The following is a 21,775-nucleotide window of genomic DNA, read 5'->3' as shown; positions in this document are numbered from 1 at the left end:
CACGCACACACGCAGTGACACACATAAGCACAATCACAATCACAAACACAATCACAATCACAGGCACACACGTATAAACGCACGCACACAAAAACAAATAAATACACATACACGTCCGCACACACATTACATACGCAAACAACCCCAGTATATGTCACCCGCATGGACATGCACGCGGACACAACACATACACACATTGAAAAAAAACAAAAAACTAAACAACACAGTAATGCAGTATATTAAAAATTATATCATGAATACAAGCAAGTAAGCAAGTCAGCATTCTTATCTATTATAGGGCGAGACGTATCCCAGTGGTAAAGCATTCGCTTGATGCGCGGTCGGTTTGGGATCGATCACCGTCAGTGGGCCCATTGGGCTATTTCTCGTGCCAGTCAGTGCACCACGACTGGTACATCAAGGGCCGTGGTTTGTACTATCCTGTCTATGGGATGGTGTATATAAAAGATCCATTGCTGCTAATCGAAAAGAGTAGCCACATGAAGTGGCGACAGCGGGTTTCCTCTCTCAGTATCTGTGTGGTTGTTAACCATATGTCCGACGCCATATAATCGTAAATAAGATGTGTTGATTGCATCGTTAAATAAACCATTTCCTTCCTTCCTCTCTCCCTCTCTGTCTGTCTCTCCCTCCGTCTCTCTCTTACTCTCAGAGTGTGTGTGTGAGTTAGTATCTCTTTGTGTGTGTGTGTGTCTGTCTGTCTGTCTGTATCTCTCTCTCTCTCTCTCTCTCATGATTTTCAGAGTAACGGATAGCATATTTTCAGCACAGTCTATTTTATATACATAATCCCAAGTATCCAAAACACTATAGAATAACACTAGATGTTTTAATTAATTGACACATTTATTTTTCTACTAATTTAGCTCATTGGAGAAACATCACCTTTGATTTCCTGGAAGATCAGTATGTTAATACTACAAAAATGTCTTGGTGGGACGCCGCAAAATCGGCGTGCGAGGATGGAGTTCTTTTGCCGCATTTTAACATATCATGGAATCTTTTCACGGCAATGGACGAAATGACTTATTACTGGGTCGGTGCCCTGGAAGTGTACACCCCTTGGAAGTGGACAGGTATGGAACATTAAGGTTTTATGAAACAACTTGAAACAAAACAATAACATCGAGGAAACAACCACCATACTACTTACACCATTAGTGTCTTCTGTTATAATCATGCCCTGTTAGGTCTCTGTTAAGTCGCGCCATTTGGGAATTTCCCCTTTTTAAAGTAATATGTCACCTACCGTTTGTTTACGTCCCTAGTCTCACACATAGAAGTGTAGACAATCATGTAGGTAAGAAATACATATATATATAATATAATTACAAAGCAGTTTTAAAATATGTTAATACAATTATTAAGTACCGCGAATCAACAGAGACCCATGATAACAAGAAAAAGAAAAAATATTGTCTCAGTCCAATGTTGAAAGCCAGTCATCTGTACGACATCACAAAATAAGTAACACCAACATATTGCAAAGGTTGAAGCTCAGTAAGATACTGCCTATGTTCTGTTAGTTCTTTATTAATATTAATATAAACCAGTAAAATGAAAATACCTCTTAAGACTTATTTTCTTACTTTAGCTGTTTAAAGTAAATATTTTTCAAAATTAAATAATCCTTTTATATTTTCTGCATTATATACAATGTAATTGCAAGAGCTTACATGTATTTTTTTTTCGATAAGGTGTAATTTATTTTTGTCTTCAATCCTGGTATGGACATAGCCCAGTGGTACAGCGCTCGCTCGATGCGCGACCAGTGTGGGTTCGATCCCCGTCGGTGGGCCCATTGGGCTATTACTCATTCCAGCCAGTGCACCACAACTGGTATATCATAGGCCGTGGTATGTACTACCCTATCTGTGGGATGGTGCATATAAAGAAAACAAAGAAAGAAATGTTTTATTTAACGACGCACTCAACACATGCTATTTACGGTTATATGGCGTCAGACATATGGTTAAGGACCACACATATTTTGAGAGGAAACCCGCTGTCGCATGGGCTACTCTTTCCGATTAGCAGCAAGGGATCTTTTATTTGCGCTTCCCACAGGCAGGGTAGCACAAACCATAGCCTTTGTTGAACCAGTTATGGATCACTGTTCGGTGCAAGTGATTACACCTAACCCATTGATCCTTGCAGAGCACTCACTCAGGGTTTGGAGTCGGTATCTGGATTAAAAATCCCATGCCTCGACTGGGATCCAAACCCAGTACCTACCAGTCTGTAAACCAGTGGCATAACCATGACGCCACCGAGGCCGGTGGTGCATATAAAAGATCCCTTGCTGCTAATCGAAAAGAATAGCCCATGAAGTGGCAACAGCAGGTTTCCTCTCTCAATATCTGTGTGGTCCACAGACGGGATAGTACATACCATGGCCTTTGTTACACCATTTGTGGAGCACTGGCTAGAACGAGAAATAGCCCAATGGAGCCACCAACGAGGATCGATCCTAAACCGACTGCGCATCAAGCGAACGGTTTACCACTGGGCTACGTCCCGCCCTCCTATACAATTTGAAATAACAAATAACTTTCACCAATAAGTAATCATGTGATATATTCGTAGGTATCTTAATTGGTAATTACCAATATCTGCATATAAAATTACATGTACATTTCGTACTGACCAATATTTTTTCTTTACAATAATCAATATGAATACGTTCAATATTACCCCCAAACCCGCCCCCCCCAAAAACCCCCCCCCCCCAACCCCCCAAAACCAAACCTCCACCAACCAACACAGAAACACAAAACAACAAATCCCCCCCCCCCCCCACACACACACCCAATACAATAATTCAACACTGTTTCTCATTTAACGTAAACAGATACGACTCATTTCAAAAATAGCTTTTTTGTTGTTCAAACAAAAATATTTCACTAAACTAAACAAAAATATTTCACTAAACTAAACAAAAATATTTCACTAAACTTAAATTTTTCTATTACTTTACCAGCATTTCTAAAAACAATAATTTTTGTCTTTACATTATTTAAATCCCCAAAACAAAAATGATATATATATATATATATATATATATATATATATATAAGAAAATAAAACAGGTTACAAGACTTCACATTTCAATATACACAGTGTTAATCAGATTGGAAACCGTTGATTCATTATGACATAAGATTGAACATTTTTGTGCATAGAATATATAACTAATGAAACGTTGCCCCGTATGTTAATCTTGTGTAATAAAAACCACAACTTAGATTAGTGGTATCAAAAGCATTTTGGAAATCTATAGATGCACAATAAAGACGCTTTGTTGATTTCAAAGACTTACTAAAAATGAATGCAATGCCAAAATAGCATCAACACACCAAATAAATGTCTATAGGCGACAATGTTAACGTATGTGGTAAAAACACTATTTGCAATACTAGTATATCAACCAAACTATGCCCCACAAATATGAATACTACAATGCCTAATTTTTGGTATGATTTTACACAGCCCATAGTTTACAATTGTAGTTTTACAGGTACCCCATAAATGTTTCAAGCACAAGGCTCCTTCACACAGAAATACTAGATGACATAAAATTGCATACAATTGCTGCCCAGATAAATCTGACTGTTTGACTACAAACATTTATTACAATGGCATAAGTTCAGGTCACTTAGCACAGGCGTACAAAGGTGCCACACACACACACACACACACACACATAGAGACAGACAGCCAGACAGACACACACACCCACACACACACACACACAGACAGACACACACATATATATATATATATAAACCATGGCTGCTGCTACTGGATCAAGAAAAGTGCTTGTGTATGCGTGTGTGTGTGTGTGTGTGTGTGTGTGTGGGGGGGGGGGTTATAACCCCATTGCCTCCCCGCTTCCTACGCCAGTGCTTAGAACTTTGACCCAACCGGATGTTATTCGGTTTAATGATACCAACAGACTAACAGTCGAAAACGTAGGTTTAATAGCATTATTAAAAGACATCAATTAACGTAGATGATTAACAGTGGATGTGAACAGTTTTTCAAAACATCTAACTACACTATGTGCACGATAATTATTTGGATCTATCATATTACCATTTGTCTTAATTGACACAATCACAGCTGTAGATTAGCTCCAGTTGACAGTATATACGTATTCCAAGCAGTACTCTTGTCAAGTGCTCTTTACATTCAATAACATATTCATTAATAATGTCATCATTTCAATGAGTTTATATTTTGTCAAGTTATATATTAATGTTTCTGTTTTTATATGGACCTAATGACAGAAGTAAATTATATATATTATCATGTTTAATCAAAATATGAGCACGGTATAAACTGCTCCATACGTTTCTGTTCTTGTTGACTGAGCATATGGGTTTATTACAGACGAAGCACACAAAATGTATGTTTTATGTTTCAGAGGACATATCTCTGTTGTTTGTGATCAGAGGATCTTTGAATGTTTCTGACTACTCAAGAATAACCGTACACGATAACGAGCCATATCGGTGTTACACGAAATGCAAACGGGGACCAGTGGGTTTACAGGTAATTTAATTAAAACGAATCTAAGAAAGGAAATATTTTATTTAACGACACACTCAACACATTTTATTTACGGTTATATGGCGTCAGATATATGGTTAATGACCACACAGATATTGAGAAAGGAAACGCGCTGTCGCCACTTTTTTGTTTAGGAATATTTTATATGCACCATTCCACAGGCAGGATAGTACATACCACTATCTTTGTTACACCAGTTGTGGAGCACTGGCTTTAAACGAGAAATAGCCAAATGGGTCCACATTTTTAAATGATGCTAGTTGATAATGATGATGATGATGACGAAGACGACGATGATACTGATAATGATCATAATGATGGTGATGATGTTGATGATTATGATGACGACAATTATGCATCTGTTTAGTGCCAAAACAAAATTCTTCAGTTCTATTTTTTCCAACTTACATTTCTTCTTATTTTGTTATTTATTAGTGTTTTTAATTTCTGATAAAATTACGAGCTCGAACAGCGTTAACTCTGCCGAGAAACGTGAGCAAATAAGAATGATGTCTTATTAACATAGCAAGGGGCACGCGCGTCCAGTATGAATGTTTTGAGGATTCCAGTATGGGCTTTTACCGACCAATAAGTCTTTTCGTGTACAAGACTGCCACTCCCATAGTAGCTTACTAAATCAAAATTAGCACAACACATCGGAATAAATACAGCTGTTATGCCTTGCACTCGTGAATCACTTTCAAAACAGTCATGACATCAGGTGTTCGCGACAAGTTGTATATCCTGCCCTACCGTTGGCACCATAGCTATAAAAACCGTCACTCTATGTAAAACGATGAAAAAAAAGTGCAACCGTTTCACCAAAGAGATGAAGAGATATCCACAAATTTAAAAGTATGGAATAGCATCAGTCATCATCTTGGTCAGTGATGCATCGTATCTAGTAGATATAGCCTCCAAATGTCTACTATAAACTTTTTGAATGCTCTCAGGAGTCCTTGGACATCATAACCCTGATAGAACAACCTCTCTGCCAGAATGACATGGCGTTGTTTGAAATACAATGAGTACGCCCTAAAGTATCTTAGAATTTGTAATATGTAGACACCAAAAGCTGGAGCAGAAGGTATATTGCTCGACATAAAGGGAAAATTGACTGTTGGAAAGATGAAGTATTCCCTTTTGTCATACAGCTTAATTATTTGAAGACCAATATCGCACTGTATCTCTATACATAGATCGATGTATGGACTTGATTTAATAACGTCAGACATTTCTTCTATATCTAACTCTTATGAGTAAATCAACGGAAGGTAATCAGTAATCCTGCTATTATTGAATGATATAAGATCATCAATATAGTGAAAGTAAAGTTAAACGTTTTAGCAAGATTCTTTTGTTTTGGCTTAAACACATTAGTGCTAAATTCTGATTCATATGTATACAGAGAAACAAATCGTGGAGTAGTGGATCACAGTTGGTGCTCATGGAGATTCCTATTTCCTGTCTATATGTCCTATCCCTAAAATTGGCATATATGGTGTCAATGAAGACGTCCAGTATATCACATATGTCTGTCTCGATTTAGTTTCGATTGACTCTCGGTCTTTCCAGATCCGTGGAAGATATATATATATATATATATATATATATATATATATATATATATATATATATATATATATATATATATATATATATATATAATGATCCTTATATAGACTCAACGCATTAACATTTTAGGTCTGTTGTCTAGAAAGGTTGCCAAACCCTTTGTTTATCATTAAATCCCTACGGCATATATGTGCGCAACTCTCATATCCAATGGTCGTCTCTTGTCATACGGTAAGACCAAATCTAGGATTATTAAGTGGATGATATATACTTTCTAATTCCCCAACTTGTGTGCAGAGGATTGAAATGTATGTGAACACAAAATGAACCTTTCCCAGATCTGTGTTTCGGAGAAGTTATGAAGCCACAGCAGGTTCACAAGGATGACAAAGGTAGCATGTTGTTAAAACCACCGCCTTCCACAAGAACGCTTTACTGTAGCCTTAATCTCGTATGTGATTTGTGGTTATTCTTGGACAAATTTCGTTCTTGTCTGAAAATGTATCATTTGTTGCAGTGTGCTGGTATCCACTGTATTGTTCTTTGTACAGTGGCACAGCTCAGCATAAAAACACGTAGTAGTAGCAAGTTCATTCATGTCTGGGTGTTGTTGTTTTTTTTAGAGCTTAGGGGACAGGAAGATCATTTGAGAAGATGGCGACATTCCTGTATATGAGCTCAGTGGTGATGAATAATTTTGTTGCCGCAGTTAACTGTTCTCAAGGCTTCCGATTCTGGTTTCTGGAGTACTATCCTGTTGTAATGAACATTCGAATATTACTCCCAACTTTAAGTTCGATTTGAATCCACCCAACCAGTTTTGTTTGCTTCCTCGACTTGGTTTTGTTTTAGATTTAGACATCGTCTTCACAATTATCTATACGTAGTAGTTAAGATTGGCGAGGGCGAGGCGTAGCCCAATGGTAAAGCGATCGCTTGATGCGCGGTCGGTTTGGGATCGATCCCTGTCAGTGGAACCATTGGGTTATTTCTCGCTCCAGCTAGTGCTCCACAACTGGTGTAACAAAGGCCGTGATATGTACTATCCTGTCTGTGGGATGGTGCATATAAAATATCCCTTGCTGCTAATCGAAAAGAGTAGCCACATGAAGTGGCGACAGCGGGTTTCCTCTCTCAATATATGGGTGGTCCATAACCATATGTCTGACTCCATATAACCGTAAATAAAATGTGATGAGTGCGTCGTTAAATAAAACATTTCCTTCCTTCTTCCTTAAGATTGATGATTCTGAAGCTCATTCTTATACACTTAGAAAGTGCAGCTGGTATGAATGAATGAATGAATGTTTAACGTTACCCTAGCACGAAAAATACATCGGCTACTGGGTGTCAAACTATGGTAAAAGCTGGTATGAATGCACAAGTTTTGTATCAAGTTTCTTATACCTTGGCCGGCACTTAGCCTAGTCTGGGATCGATCTCCGTCGGTGGGCCCATTGTGCTATTTCTCATTCCATCCAGTGCACCACGACTTGTATATCAAAGATCGTGGTATGTGTTATCCTGTCTGTGGTATGGTGCATATAAAAGATCCTAGGCTACTAATCGAATAATGTAACGAGTTTCCTTTTTAAGACATGTCAAAATTACAAATGATTCAAACGATATTACCAATCAAGCATAATTTGTATGACATGTATAATGGACTGGGTTTAAATAAAATGATTCTTTTGAAATCACATGTATGTGTAGTGTTATCATTTCAAACAATAGCAAGTGTATCATAATTATTATGTGGAAGTTTATGTGGAAACAAAAGTGACCCGGGACACTACCATTAACACGAACAGCTCTCAAGTATATCCAGAGTTTATTAAAGTTACTAACACTAGCTACCGAGTTGCATACCGTTACTGTTTCGCATAAAATGCACTTGGAGCAATTAAAATCACCAAGACGAAGAACATTGGATATAATTAAAACGCCTAAATTATTTAAGACATTTTAAGTATTGTGTAATTTAATGGTAAATAGTGTTATAGCCAAACACATTTTGCAGTGTCTAATAACTAGGGCTAACGCCTCTAATTTGATGTTGCACCTGTTTCATGTGTATTACCTTGCTGGAAGACTTATGCTTGCGGTCCTTTTATTGCTTGAATGACAGTTCATATGAATAAGAAATAACATTGTCTTTTGTCAGATCTAGTAAATAAGGAAACGAAGGATTGGACAATGTGATTTTTATTTCAATTATTTGAATGATAAAAACACAATCTGGTTCTTGTATTGATGTCATATTGTTTTGTTCTGTTAATTAAGTATACATTTTAATTTTAATTTAACTTTTTATTTTCAGGGCAAATATTGTTACTGTTTGAATAGGAATATTGATACAACGACGCACGTTGAAGAAATTCGATGTCCTGGATCGTATGAACAGTTCTGTGGAAGTGAGAGCACAATGTCGGTTTATAATCTGGGTACGATTTTTATAATATTAATATGTTTGTATACTGGTAACTACAAACCGGCCATTTAAATTCAAAAGAAATACAAGATAAATTTAATAAACAAGATAAATTTAATAAAACTAATACTACTTTCAAAACATTATGTGGTTATTGTCTAATCAGGGTTATATCAAAGTTATCATGCACATACTATACTTCATTGTCTTCAAGAATATCTGTGTTTATTTAACATATATTATTGTTTTTCAGATATTCCTGGAAGCTTGCCGTTTCTTCCTACTGATTATTCCACGTGTGGTTATTTCTATGGCCGCTATCGGCGATATTACAGGCTCAAATTTGACAAATCCTGCGAAAATGATATGTACTATGCGTGTCCAGGTATGTGTTCTCGGAACTGACTGAAACTTTCCATCACGTGTACAAGGTACTATGACCTTTAATTGCATCATTTCCAGTTTATATTTGTCTGCAAATTTGTTATGAGTAACGTAGTTGCAGACTAATTGATTGTACAAGGGAACATATGCAATTTAACTACATTACTGGTGAGGTACATGGTACGGTCGTCAAAAGTAGGTCGTCGTGACCTAGTTATGGTACACAACCCACCGTCATCCCATGCTATATTTGCATGCACTGATCCTATATGAATTGATAAAGAAGACATATCCTGGACAATGATTCCCTTTAATGTGCTGTAATGCGTGAACATTAGGCCATGTTGACCTAAGTATTGTATGGAACACATCGACATCGCAAGTTGTATTTGCATGCAATGTTTGATGATTCTATGTGAATTGATAAGGACGATATGGACTGGACATGAATTTCCTTTAATGTGAAGTAATTCGTGAAAAGTAGATAGGGGTACTAGTTGTGGTACGCGATACACCGCCATCCCAAGTTGCACGTGTTTGCAAGCTTAGATGAATAGATAACAAAGGTATGCTCCGGAAACGAAATGGTCGGACATACGTACGGACGGACAACACCATACCATAATACGACCGGCCCAAGATGGGCGTATAAAAATACATCGAAATTATACAAAACTTACATGAAAATGCATTTTATATACAGCTGCCTATCCCCGAAACACATTATTTTATCTACACTAATAAACAAATGCATTACATATATCCCTTAAGCTCTATATCTAGTTGAACTTAGAAGAATAGTTGTGAATCCTGGACATGGGCGTCACTTGGTGGGGGACAGTAGGAGAGCATGTCCCCCACCTTTTGGACTGGGGTGGGGACCAAAACAACCCCAGAAAACAGGTTTATTTTATTAGAGCTTAAACTGCATTGCGTTATATTAAAAGTTAATATTATTGGCAACATTTCCATAAGAAAATCACGAGTATAGACCGTATAGTAGTACTATTAGTCCTGCAAACAGAGACATAAAAGAGGTTTAGTTTTTGAGTTGGTGGTCAAGGAAAGGTAACATATGTCCTCATGGCTAGAAATGATCATTGGGGTGTTGTGAGCATGAAACTATTTTTCAAGATGACGTATATTTCAGAATTTAACATGCATAACTCGGTGGCTGTTCCAGCTAGGAATGTGTTTTTGATGTCAAATCCTATAATTTTAGGGTCATAGAGCATGGCAATTATATTTGTAAGATGATTTAGTGTACATTTTACCCAGATTTGAAAACTATACACAAATAATGGCTTATTTCCTTTGTAAAAATGTAAAAAAATGGCCTTCCTTTTTTTTCACGAGCTATATATCCGGTCCCATTTCCATCCTTTCTGTATTAATTACCATGCCAAGGAACTTTACTTTCATCAAAAAACAGCTTAATTTAGGGGTTTAAATATAGAATAACAAAACCCCATTAATTTTGTAAGTAGGTCTCGTGATCCATCAACATGTGATGTTTGAGCATCCGCTCCTTGACGGGCCTAGACATCACTGTGTCTGTATATTGGTCCACTGTGGTGTATTCAGTAAAATCAAACCACACCTCACACCCCATAATTTAACGTCGTTGAAATAGTTTATAACGAGACAGAATGAAACTGTTGTGTTGAAATATAAAGTTTCACAACCGCAAAGTGTTCGCCATTTTCCGAGTTGTTATACAGACCGACATTATAATTCCTTAATAATGTTGAAAACTGAAATTAAACTGTATGATATACAGTCGCTGTCGCAACATCATGGGATACTCTTTTTGATTAGCAGCAAGGGATCTTTTATGTGCACAATCCCACAATCAGGATATATATATATATGTGATCATATTATGTTTGCCATTTAATAGCCGATGATCATGGGGGAGCATATGCCTCTCCTCCCACGTTTTGGAAAGCTATGCATTATTATGTTCATTAGGCTCTTATATGCCTACAACACTAGTTGGTCTAATTAAAATTCCCAATAAAACGATGACACGATAGCAGTTATTGTAATTATGTTGTTTATTTTATTTATATGGTTTTCTTCGGTCATAGCCATTTAACCACTGTAATCTATACAAATGGTATACTTCAAAACAGCTATTGAAGGAACGAAGGAAATGTTTTATTTAAAACGCACTCAACACATTTTATTTACGGTTATATGGCGTCAGACATATGGGTAAGGACCACACATATTGAGAGAGGAAACCCGCTGTCACAACATCATGGGATACTCTTTTCCATTAGCAGCAAGGGATCTTTTATGTGCACCATCCCACAATCAGGATATCACATACCACTGCCGTTGTGGAGCACTGGCTGGAACAAGAAATAGCCCAATGAGCCCACCGATACGGATCGATCCCTAACCTTCCGCGCATCAAGCGAGCGCTTTACTACTGGAACACGTCCCGCTCCACAGCTATTGAGCACATGTATTAAACATACTGGTTAGTCAGTACAAATGAAAGATCGTTTGCGTCACAATTATAATGGTATCTAATGCTACATTTAAGTCGTATACATAAATCTGTGAAAATTATAAAAACTTGTTAAATGTTAATAATTCAGTAGTTTACAGTGTATTTTAGTATAAATAACATATTATAACGCAGTAATGTATTGCGACCAGAATGCAGGGCTGAAGCCAGGATTTTGTTTTAATTTCATTTTCTTTTTAAGGGGGAGGGGGCAGATGAATTATTGGAAAGAACAAGCATGGAAGGCGCAAAACACTACAGGCTCTAACATACCATTTTGCAGTCATTTCAGGGAGATTGCATACTTAAAACCAAGAGGAAGACATTTGTTTTAAGTTTCGATTAATTTTACCGGATTTTTTCTGGTGTGTGTGTGTGTGTGTGTGGAACTGTCCTCCTTACCCCCCCCCCCCCCCCCCCCCCCCGCTAGCTACGGCCATGGAATGCACCAAAGACATCTGTTTGTTCTGGGTGAACGGTGGTTGCTCAGCAAAAATATTTGCCATAAACGCCCCCCCCCCCCCACTTTTCTTCAGCAAATGACGCCCATGCCGAATCCATATCACACTAGTCTTAGCCCTTAGATCTATGATTGTTTAACATTAACAAAACTACGACATATTTAAATAAAGTTTGGTCTCTCCAATCCACGCTCATTAATGTTGTTACTCTTTTCCCTGCATAACACAGAATAAGATTGACATTAAATTGCAAAAATGTGCATTATACTCTTTTGCTAATAAAATATTACTGTAGTTTTGTTGATTTTTTTTTACCCATAGAATCTGCGTTCAGGATCACCAACAGCCGTAAATGTTACAATGAAGTCTGCATATCACGTAAAAAGAAAAAATGGCAATATGCGATGAAGGACTGTGGAAACAATCTTATTAAATTAACGACTAATACGACACAGACTCTAAAGACACTTATTTCTCAAACGGCTTCAAAGTGGATCGGCACACATTCCAAACACTGGATCGGGCTCGAGCGACACGTGACGAGAAAATGGATTAATGGTAACGTAACTGTTCGTCTCCCTAGCTTTTACGTTTTAACTTTATCTCTGGCAGGAGGTTTGTGTTATTATGCGCTCATATGTATAGTTATGTAGTTTATACATTTATAGGTTTTATTTGATTTTAGTTGTCATCTAATGTTTAACATCTATATAAAAGTATTTAATTTTAAATTATGTAGTTTGATTTAACCTACCGTAAATCCTTGAATAAAGGCCTGCCTCGATTAGAGGCCGGGTCTCAGAGTATCACGAATAAAATAGAGGCCTGCCTTGAATAGAAGCCTGCCGCGATTAGAGGCCGGGTCTTGGAGCATCACGAATAAAATAGAGACCTGCCTTGGATAGAAGCCTGGCTCGTTTAGAGGCCGGGTCTCAGAGCATCTCGAATAGAATAGAGGCCTGCCTTGGATAGAAGCCTGCCTCGATTAGAGGCCAGGTCTCAGAGCATCTCGAATAGAATAGAGGCCTGCCTTGGATAGAAGCCTGGCTCGTTTAGATGCCGGGTCTCAGAGTATCACGAATAAAATAGAAGCCTGCCTTGGATAGAAGGCTGCCTCGATTAGAGGCCGGGTCTCAGAGTATCGATCTGCCTTGAATAGAAGCCTGCCTCGATTAGAGGCCGGGTCTCAGAGCATCACGAATAAAATAGAGGTCTGCCTTGAATAGAAGCCTGCCTCGATTAGAGGCCGGGTCTTAGAGCATCACGAATAACGTAGAGGCCTGCCTTGAATAGAAGCCTGCCTCGATTAGAGGCTGGGTCTCAGAGCATCACGAATAAAATAGAGGCCTGCCTTGAATAGAAGCCTGCCTCGATTAGAGGACGGGTTTCAGAGCATCACTATAAAATAGAGGCCTGCCTTGGATAGAAGCCTGGCTCGTTTAGAGGCCGGGTCTCAGAGCATCTCGAATAGAATAGAGGCCTGCCTTGGATAGAAGCCTGCCTCGATTAGAGGCCAGGTCTCAGAGCATCTCGAATAGAATAGAGGCCTGCCTTGGATAGAAGCCTGGCTCGTTTAGATGCCGGGTCTCAGAGTATCACGAATAAAATAGAAGCCTGCCTTGGATAGAAGGCTGCCTCGATTAGAGGCCGGGTCTCAGAGTATCGATCTGCCTTGAATAGAAGCCTGCCTCGATTAGAGGCCGGGTCTCAGAGCATCACGAATAAAATAGAGGTCTGCCTTGAATAGAAGCCTGCCTCGATTAGAGGCCGGGTCTTAGAGCATCACGAATAACGTAGAGGCCTGCCTTGAATAGAAGCCTGCCTCGATTAGAGGCTGGGTCTCAGAGCATCACGAATAAAATAGAGGCCTGCCTTGAATAGAAGCCTGCCTCGATTAGAGGACGGGTTTCAGAGCATCACTATAAAATAGAGGCCTGCCTTGAATAGAAGCCTGCCTCGATTAGAGGCCGGTTCACAGAGCATCACGAAAACAATAGAGGCCAGCCTTGAATAGAAGCCTGCCTCAATTAGAGGCCGGGTCTCAGAGTATCACGAAAACAATAGAGGCCTGCCTTGAGTAGAAGCCTGTCTCGATTAGAGGCCGGGTCTCAGAGTATCACGAATAAAATAGAGGGCTTCCTTGAATAGAAGCCTGCCCTATAAAATAGAGGCCTGCCTTGAATAGAAGCCTGCCTCGATTAGAGGCCGGGTCTCAGAGTATCACTATAAAACAGAGGCCTGCCTTGAATAGAAGCCTGCCTCGATTAGAGGACGGGTTTCAGAGCATCACTATAAAATAGAGGCCTGCCTTTGAATAGATGCCTGCCTTCAATAAAGGCGAACTTCTGCTAATGTAGCTTTGTAATGTTAATGGTCATATTATACTCCCCACTCCCGTTGCTTGACGTCAAAAGCTAATATAAAAATATAGTGAAAATAACAGAAAAGAAGAATCCTCCGGGGAATCTCGGAGAATGTGCCCAAGACAGTCGTGCTTGAACCTTCAGTGGATGTAAGCACGAGTCAAATGGTTGACTGGTTGATTGATTGTTTCTCTCTGTCTTTCTGGGAAATGGTCAAGCTATGGTACACTGTGTGTTTTGTGTGTTTCTTTTGACTATTTTTTCCCTTCTATTTATGGCTGAATGATTATTGAAAAGAATTAAAAAAACCCAACCCATATATTATCTATCTATCTATATATATATATCTATCTATATATATATATCTATATCTGTGTGTGTGTGTGTGTGTGTGTGTGCAGTGGAACATCGTTAATCCGGACGGAGTTGTTTTTTCCCTAAAGTGTCCGGTTTAACGAATTTCCGTAGTACTGAATCATACCAGAAGACTTATTTTCCTTGAATGGCAAACCAATAAAAATCAAAATCTTTTTATTACAATGTGTGTGACCGTGCGTGTAAACAAACTGCAATATATAAATAAATTAGTTTTTGACATCATATTGTCTCAGTTCGTGCAATTATTTAAATACCAGCAACCACGTTCTTCTTGTCCTGGGTATAACAAACCGTTTCTACAACGTGGGTTATGGTCAGTAACGCTGATTCATCCCTTGGTTATCGATATAGTGTGGAAGTATTCCTACTATTCAAATGAGATGTTTGTTTTTAGGTACAGATTTCGAGTACAGTATTTATGAAGAAAGTAATGACGATGGACCCAAATGTATCGCTCTGTACAAATGGTATACAGGGGATCTATACGTTGACACGGTAACTTGCTCGACGAATCTTAAAGCGATTTGCCAAATATGTAAGTTCAAAGTCTATTACTGCACTAACATGATATTCAACTAAAGTAACGTAATATTCGCTTTCAAGATCAACATTAAATGTTATGTTTACGTTTTACCAATATTTAGTTTGGTGATGTGTAAATAAATATTAGAAATGTATGTATGCATTTGTTGATGAGAATGGATTTTTATCCTAGTAATAAGAAAGTATCGACCACCACCAAAAACAAAAGCAATCAGAGAGAGACACATTGCTGACACAGGCTGTTTCTTCCGAAAAAAAACCCAACTGTATTTCTGTTACATGTATTTGCACTTTCCCATGGACAGGACACAATATGTACCACGAACTTGGATATACCAATCGTTGGGACGGAGAACGAAAACAAACGAGAAATATCCAAAATGGGTTCACCGACGGGTATCAATCCTGGACAGACCGCGCATAAGGCGAGCGCTTTACTACTAGGCTACGTCCCACCCGTCAAGCATAAAGGAACACAACATGTATGAAAAGACGCCGACTGTTTGTTTTGTTGATTAAGTTGAAAATGAATGTAAATCAGTCGAGGAAGCATTTCCAATGAAATTCTTTTGAAAAATTGTAAACCATGCAGCACAAATGTGTTGCGTAATTAAAAACCATGTCTTGCAGTTTGTTACGTCAATATTTCAGACAAACCCAAACCAACAACCGTGTCTACGTCAAAGCCAACCACAGTACGCACAACGTCAACCACGATGTCTACGACAACACATACCTCGTTTACTGAGAAGAGTAGTCTCCAATCAGACCAGACAGGACACCCGAGGTCTACACAGGCAATAGCTGGTTCAACTGAATCGCAGCAACAGCTGAGCCCGAAGAGTGGTTCAAGTAAATTATCTTATCACCCATTAAACTATGTATGTTTCAGCACTAAAACCCCATTAGTGACATCACACCACTGTCGTTCTGCTAGTTAACGAGTCTACCACTGCCAAATATAATGACATTCAGCCCACATTACTGACACAGTTTACAATTGTCGCAAAAGAAAAGAATGATAATGGATGATAAAAAGAATCCCCCCCCCCCCCCCCGTGTCTTGTGATATCATAATTTATCAGCACTCGATAAGAGTTAAATAAGCTCTTGAAAAAATTCACATGGATGCAAAACCTATCATTTCACAGGAAAAATGGAAACAAAAATCACAAATAGAAATTACTGATCGAGATTGGGAAAACATATATAATATTCCAGGTAAGGGTTCTTTGAGGTACTGAAAAAAAAATGTAACATAATTATACCTTTCAAGATTGATACCCTTTTGTCAGGGCTTTTTATTAAGTTTCCACAAATCTTATATCATAAATTTGTGTTTAATACTAAAAAAACAATATATCCATATTTGTAGAATTAAAAAGGTATTACCAATTCTAAAAACACGTTTAGAACATATTAAGTCGTATAAACACATAAAACGTTATTCATTGTAATTGTACTATCCAGCAAAGGCTTCCATAATAGGAAAATATTGGTCAGGCATTACAGTCATAAGTGTATCCTACGATATTTGTGTCTGTATACATTTTTTCCTCACATATTTGTTGTAATTACAACCACATTTTATGTGTTTACTACGTAAATGTAAGATCAAACAAAAATGAAAAATGAAAACAAAACTACTCTTTTGTGAACACCTGATTTTATCACTGTTTTATAGTGATTCGTGAGTACATGTCATCACAACTGTATTAATTCCAATAAGCTCCACCCTGTGCTAGTTTTGATTTTAGTAAATTAGTCTTGGAGTGATTGTCCTCGTTACGAGTTATATGTTTTTCATATACGAAATAGCAGGTGTCTTAACATTACATCATACATTTTGCTATATGCACAGTGTTAGCATAGCAGTTGTATGACTTCTACATATAATTCGTTCCAGGTGGCATAATTGCTGGTGTTGCTGTTGGTATAATAGCACTGCTTGTATTAGCTGGAGTTGTTGTACTTATCTGGATGAAAAGGTATTACCTTATTACTATATTATTTAATAAATAAATACATAAGTTAAATAAATAAATAAATAAACTAAAAAAAAAAAACCCAAACAAATAAATAAAATCCACCCTGGCTCACTGATTTAGAAAAAAAAGAACAAGGGACATTTTTTTCTTTGTATGACCTAATGACGATTAAATGGCGGTAAAAGACAAACACAAGACTGTTTCAGCCAATCACAGTCAAGCTTTGTTTTGATAGACACTGTGGTTTTGTGATTACATTACATAAATAAAGAGTTCTCACTATGAGTACAAACACCCGAAGCTGACAGGTAAGTCCAAGTAATAGATTAAAAAAACCCACACTATTATTATTATTGTTTATTTAAATACCCCCCCCCCCCCCAAAAAAAAAAAACCCACACAAAAAACCCCTCACCCAAACACACATACACACGCGTTCGCACACACACGCACACACATAAACAGACACAGAGAAAGAGAGACATACATACACACATACATAGACACACACACACACACACACACACACACACACACACACACGCACACACACACACGTGGACTCTCCATAATATGTAAATGAGTTATGCAAATATGAAAATGAGTTATTCATTTTTGTGGTGGTGGTTTTTTCTAATGGCGACTCAAAAAGGGGACTCATTTGATTGTTACGTGTTTAACTGAGTTGGTTTATTACTGATTTATAGTACAATATTTCGGATTAAAAACAATTTACAAAAAAAAAGAAGAGAAAACGTTTGTAAATATTCACGCATAAAGATGAATTTTGTTACAGTGTTTCGTTGTAATGGTTATTCATACCTACATGCGTATTTGTGTATTGCAGAAGCAAGAGATTTCTTTTCAAGTCCGCTAAACTGGATCATCAAACAAGAGCTGCATCACCAGTCCATGCTACAGCCTCAGTACCTAACACCTATGAGCAATATGACAACAATGCAAACAACAGAATCCAATATGAGTATGTCAATTTAAACTTGACATTTATATTTTAAATATTGTGTGAATAACAACTAACCCATGTTAATAAGAATACGGTTATCAGATTTGTTTTTATAATATTCCTGACAAAGTTCCAAACTTACCATACGGTTTGCACCTAACAACAGCTAATTACACACTATGTAAAACTACCATTCACTTTCATTTATTTTAGCTCAAATGCGTGCTCTATTGCATATGTCATTGCTGAAAAGTCACGTGCACCTTGTGCATGAAATATGATGTTTTCGAGCTTTATGCGACCGTATATTGTTTTATGATACAATGGTTCATTATATCTCCATTTCCAAAAGCAATTGTCAGGATAGGCGAATTGTATACAGTTGATTTCGAATATATCATCACACATCTATATTTTAAACAACAAAAACAAACAAAAATATTCACACAAAATAATAAATAATTATATAGTAAAACAGAAGGGACAAAATATGACTAAGGATTTTTTAAAAGAATTTTATTCAAGTGGCTTTAGTATAATTGGCCACATTGTTAATACAGATTATTTTCTATTAGATATAAAATTTAGCCTATACAAACATTTTCTTACCCACCTACTACTCTCGGATACCCAATTAAGTTCCGCCTACCACGTGTACTGTTCGTTTCTGCCAAGACAGATATTAATTCATACCATTCATTAATAAGTCATGACTTTACTGTGCTTAAAATTAATTTTCAGTGTTCTTCTTTTTTTTGTTTTGTTTTAGAAATGTGGCGTACTGTGCTCAGCCAAACACGAACGCCTTGCGTGGTCCAATCGCTGTTTCATCCATCGACTACAACCTTGCTGCTGCAGATGACACACTACAAGGACCTCGTGATTTAGCGGATCTACCCAATGGCGTCAGGCCACGTGATGACTACGAACTGGCGGGTCCAGATGACGCAAAGCCAGAAACGGCTTATGCAGCAGATTCGTCCAGTTACGCCTGTCCAGGTGATTACTTTGAACTGGAGGGTCCAGGTGACTCTGGACCAGAAACAGATGACTATGAACTGGAAGGTCCAGCAGACACAGCTGAGTACGCAGTAGTGGACAGTAAAATCGCTTCTGAGGAATACAACAGTCTACACGAGACACAACGTGACAGAAACCTAGATCTAAACTACAGCCACATTGGTGCAGCTGAGCTAACTGGAGATCTGTACGACACGACAGAACCTACACCACACGGACGAACGGACAATGATATGTACAGCCACATCAAGGGAGACAGATTTGAAGACGAGGATATGTACAACCATACGGATGGGTCTGATGACCTACCAGAGCAGTATGATCCAGAATACAACCACATTACTACTAAGTAGATACATGTACTAGTATTTGTCGGCCAGATCATACAGATAATATACAATTTATATAATATGTGCTTTGTAACTATGGCAGTTCTACATACCAATCACATGCTATAACAGACAATTCATATATTACTGATACAATCGAAAGATTACGTCTTTAAAATGTGTAATACTCACAGTCCAAACCAATTATATTAGAGATTATAGACTTATATTGATACACTCTAAATAATACATGATTTGGCAAACATAGAGACTAAGCATATTATGTTACAGAGAATACGTTTGTAATCTGGATAATATATTTTCGGTAAATATGGCAAACCTGTATTTACAGAGAATACATCTGTATTAATACATGTGAGATAATACCATTTGTAAATAAGGCAAACCTAGATAATATGCAAATTATATACCAGAGAATACATTTTTTTATTATTATTGATTTAATCAGGATAATACATGTTTTGTAAATATGGCAAAACTGTACTTACAAAGAATAAATTCATATTGATGCATGTGAGATAATAATATTTGCAAATAAGGCAAACCTAAAGACTAAGCAAATTATGTAACAGAGAATACATTGTTATTGATCAGTTTGAGATAATACTGTTTGTAAAGGAAAACCTATATATATATACATACAGATACTTTGTTTATATTGATACATGATTAATAATACGATTTGTAAATAAAGCAAACCTAGAAACTAAGCAAATTATGAAACAGAGAATATATTTGTATTGTAGCAATCTGGATAATGCATGCTTTGTAAAAATAGCAAACCAATATGTACAGATGTTGTACCTAGAAACTAAGCAAAGTATGTAACAAAGAATATATTTGTATTGAAGCAATCTGGATAAAGCATGTTTTATGAAAATGGCAAACCTCTATATACAAAGACTATGTTTATATTGATACATTTGACATAATACAATTTGTAAATAAGGTAACTTACAGTCTATTCAATTTATTTGAAGAAAAAACCCCTTTATTTATAATGAATCAATCTAGAAAGTTACCTTTCCTAAGCATAACGCAACTATATTAGCCGTGGCAGGAAATTCAAGCTAGGATATAAATGCCTTGTAAATAATAGCAGACGCAGAAATTATTCACGTGCTTTATGGCAGAGAGCAGACACACCAGTACAAAGATAAAAGTGTGTTTTGTTTAACGACACCACTAGAGATAATTGATTTATTAATCATTGGCTATTGGATGACAAACATTTAGTAATTTATAGAGGAAATCCGATACATTTTTACATTAGCAGCAAGATATCTTTTTATATGCACGATACCACGGCTTTTGATATACCAGTCGTGGTGCACTGGTTGAAACGATAAACAGCACAGTGGGCCTACCGACGGGGATCGATCCTAGATCCTAGCGCTTTTACCACAGGATTACGTCTCGCCCTTAACAAAACATACTAGGTGATATATATAGTAAGCAGCACATTGTTTAGTAAAAGCCAGAGAAAGAGATAAAAATGCGCACATGGTGTATGTAACAGAATATGTACTGTTATACAAACTCGATAATGCACGTTTAATAAATATAGCACACATACCATTTTTCGCCATGAGTAAAAATCAAGGCGAGCTAAATATCACAAAACAAATTCCAAGTGAGCAATGCCATGAAAAAAGTAAAGTGTGTTTTATTTAACGACGCCACTAGAGCACATCGATTTGTTTATCTTATCGGCTATTGGACGTCAAACATATGGTCATTCTGACACTGTTTTTTAGAGGAAACCCGCTGTCGCCACATAGGCTACTCTTTTACGACAGGCAGCAAGGGGTCTTTTATTTGCGCTTCCCACAGGCAGGATAGCACAAACCACATAATTTGTTGAACCAGTTATGGATCACTGGTCGGTGCAAGTGGTTTACACCTACCCATTGAGCCTTGCGGAGCACTCACTCAGGGTTTGGAGTCGGTATCTCGATTAAAAATCCCATGCCTCGACTGGGATCCGAACCCAGTACCTACCAGCCTGTAGACCGATGGCCTACCACGACGCCACCGAGGCCGGTATATTTGGTTATGGCGCCATACCCGTTTTACCCATTGGCAGAAATCCTGATAGATATTTATACATCAATACATATATGCATACATACATACATCTGACCGTCTCTCCGTCTGTCCGTCTCCATTTCTCCGTCTCTCCCTCTCTCTCCGTTTGTCCGTCTCTC

The 21,775-nt window shown here is 37.6% G+C and overlaps 1 protein-coding gene across 2 annotated transcripts in view; it reads left to right on the top strand.

The window, feature by feature from the left end:
- Window positions 1–20,521, top strand: part of LOC121385671 — a 21,173-nt gene extending 652 nt beyond the window's left edge. The window contains exons 2-11 of one of the 2 annotated variants that reach the window (XM_041516437.1): window positions 888–1,097; window positions 4,448–4,575; window positions 8,489–8,612; window positions 8,853–8,984; window positions 12,284–12,520; window positions 15,098–15,238; window positions 15,898–16,098; window positions 17,153–17,234; window positions 18,082–18,216; window positions 18,968–20,521. In XM_041516437.1, the coding sequence (XP_041372371.1) occupies window positions 888–1,097; window positions 4,448–4,575; window positions 8,489–8,612; window positions 8,853–8,984; window positions 12,284–12,520; window positions 15,098–15,238; window positions 15,898–16,098; window positions 17,153–17,234; window positions 18,082–18,216; window positions 18,968–19,571 (1,994 nt within the window). In that variant the 3' untranslated portion in view covers window positions 19,572–20,521. The remainder of the gene's footprint in view (window positions 1–887; window positions 1,098–4,447; window positions 4,576–8,488; window positions 8,613–8,852; window positions 8,985–12,283; window positions 12,521–15,097; window positions 15,239–15,897; window positions 16,099–17,152; window positions 17,235–18,081; window positions 18,217–18,967) is intronic. The other variant, XM_041516439.1, reaches the window with a different exon arrangement.
- Window positions 20,522–21,775: the final 1,254 nt, after the last annotated feature.

The sequence above is a fragment of the Gigantopelta aegis genome, chromosome 11 (genome assembly GCF_016097555.1).
Source record: "Gigantopelta aegis isolate Gae_Host chromosome 11, Gae_host_genome, whole genome shotgun sequence".
NCBI lineage: Eukaryota > Metazoa > Mollusca > Gastropoda > Neomphalida > Peltospiridae > Gigantopelta > Gigantopelta aegis.
The sequence above is the reverse complement of the archived record's forward strand: the minus strand, read 5'-3'. Positions and strand labels throughout refer to the sequence as shown.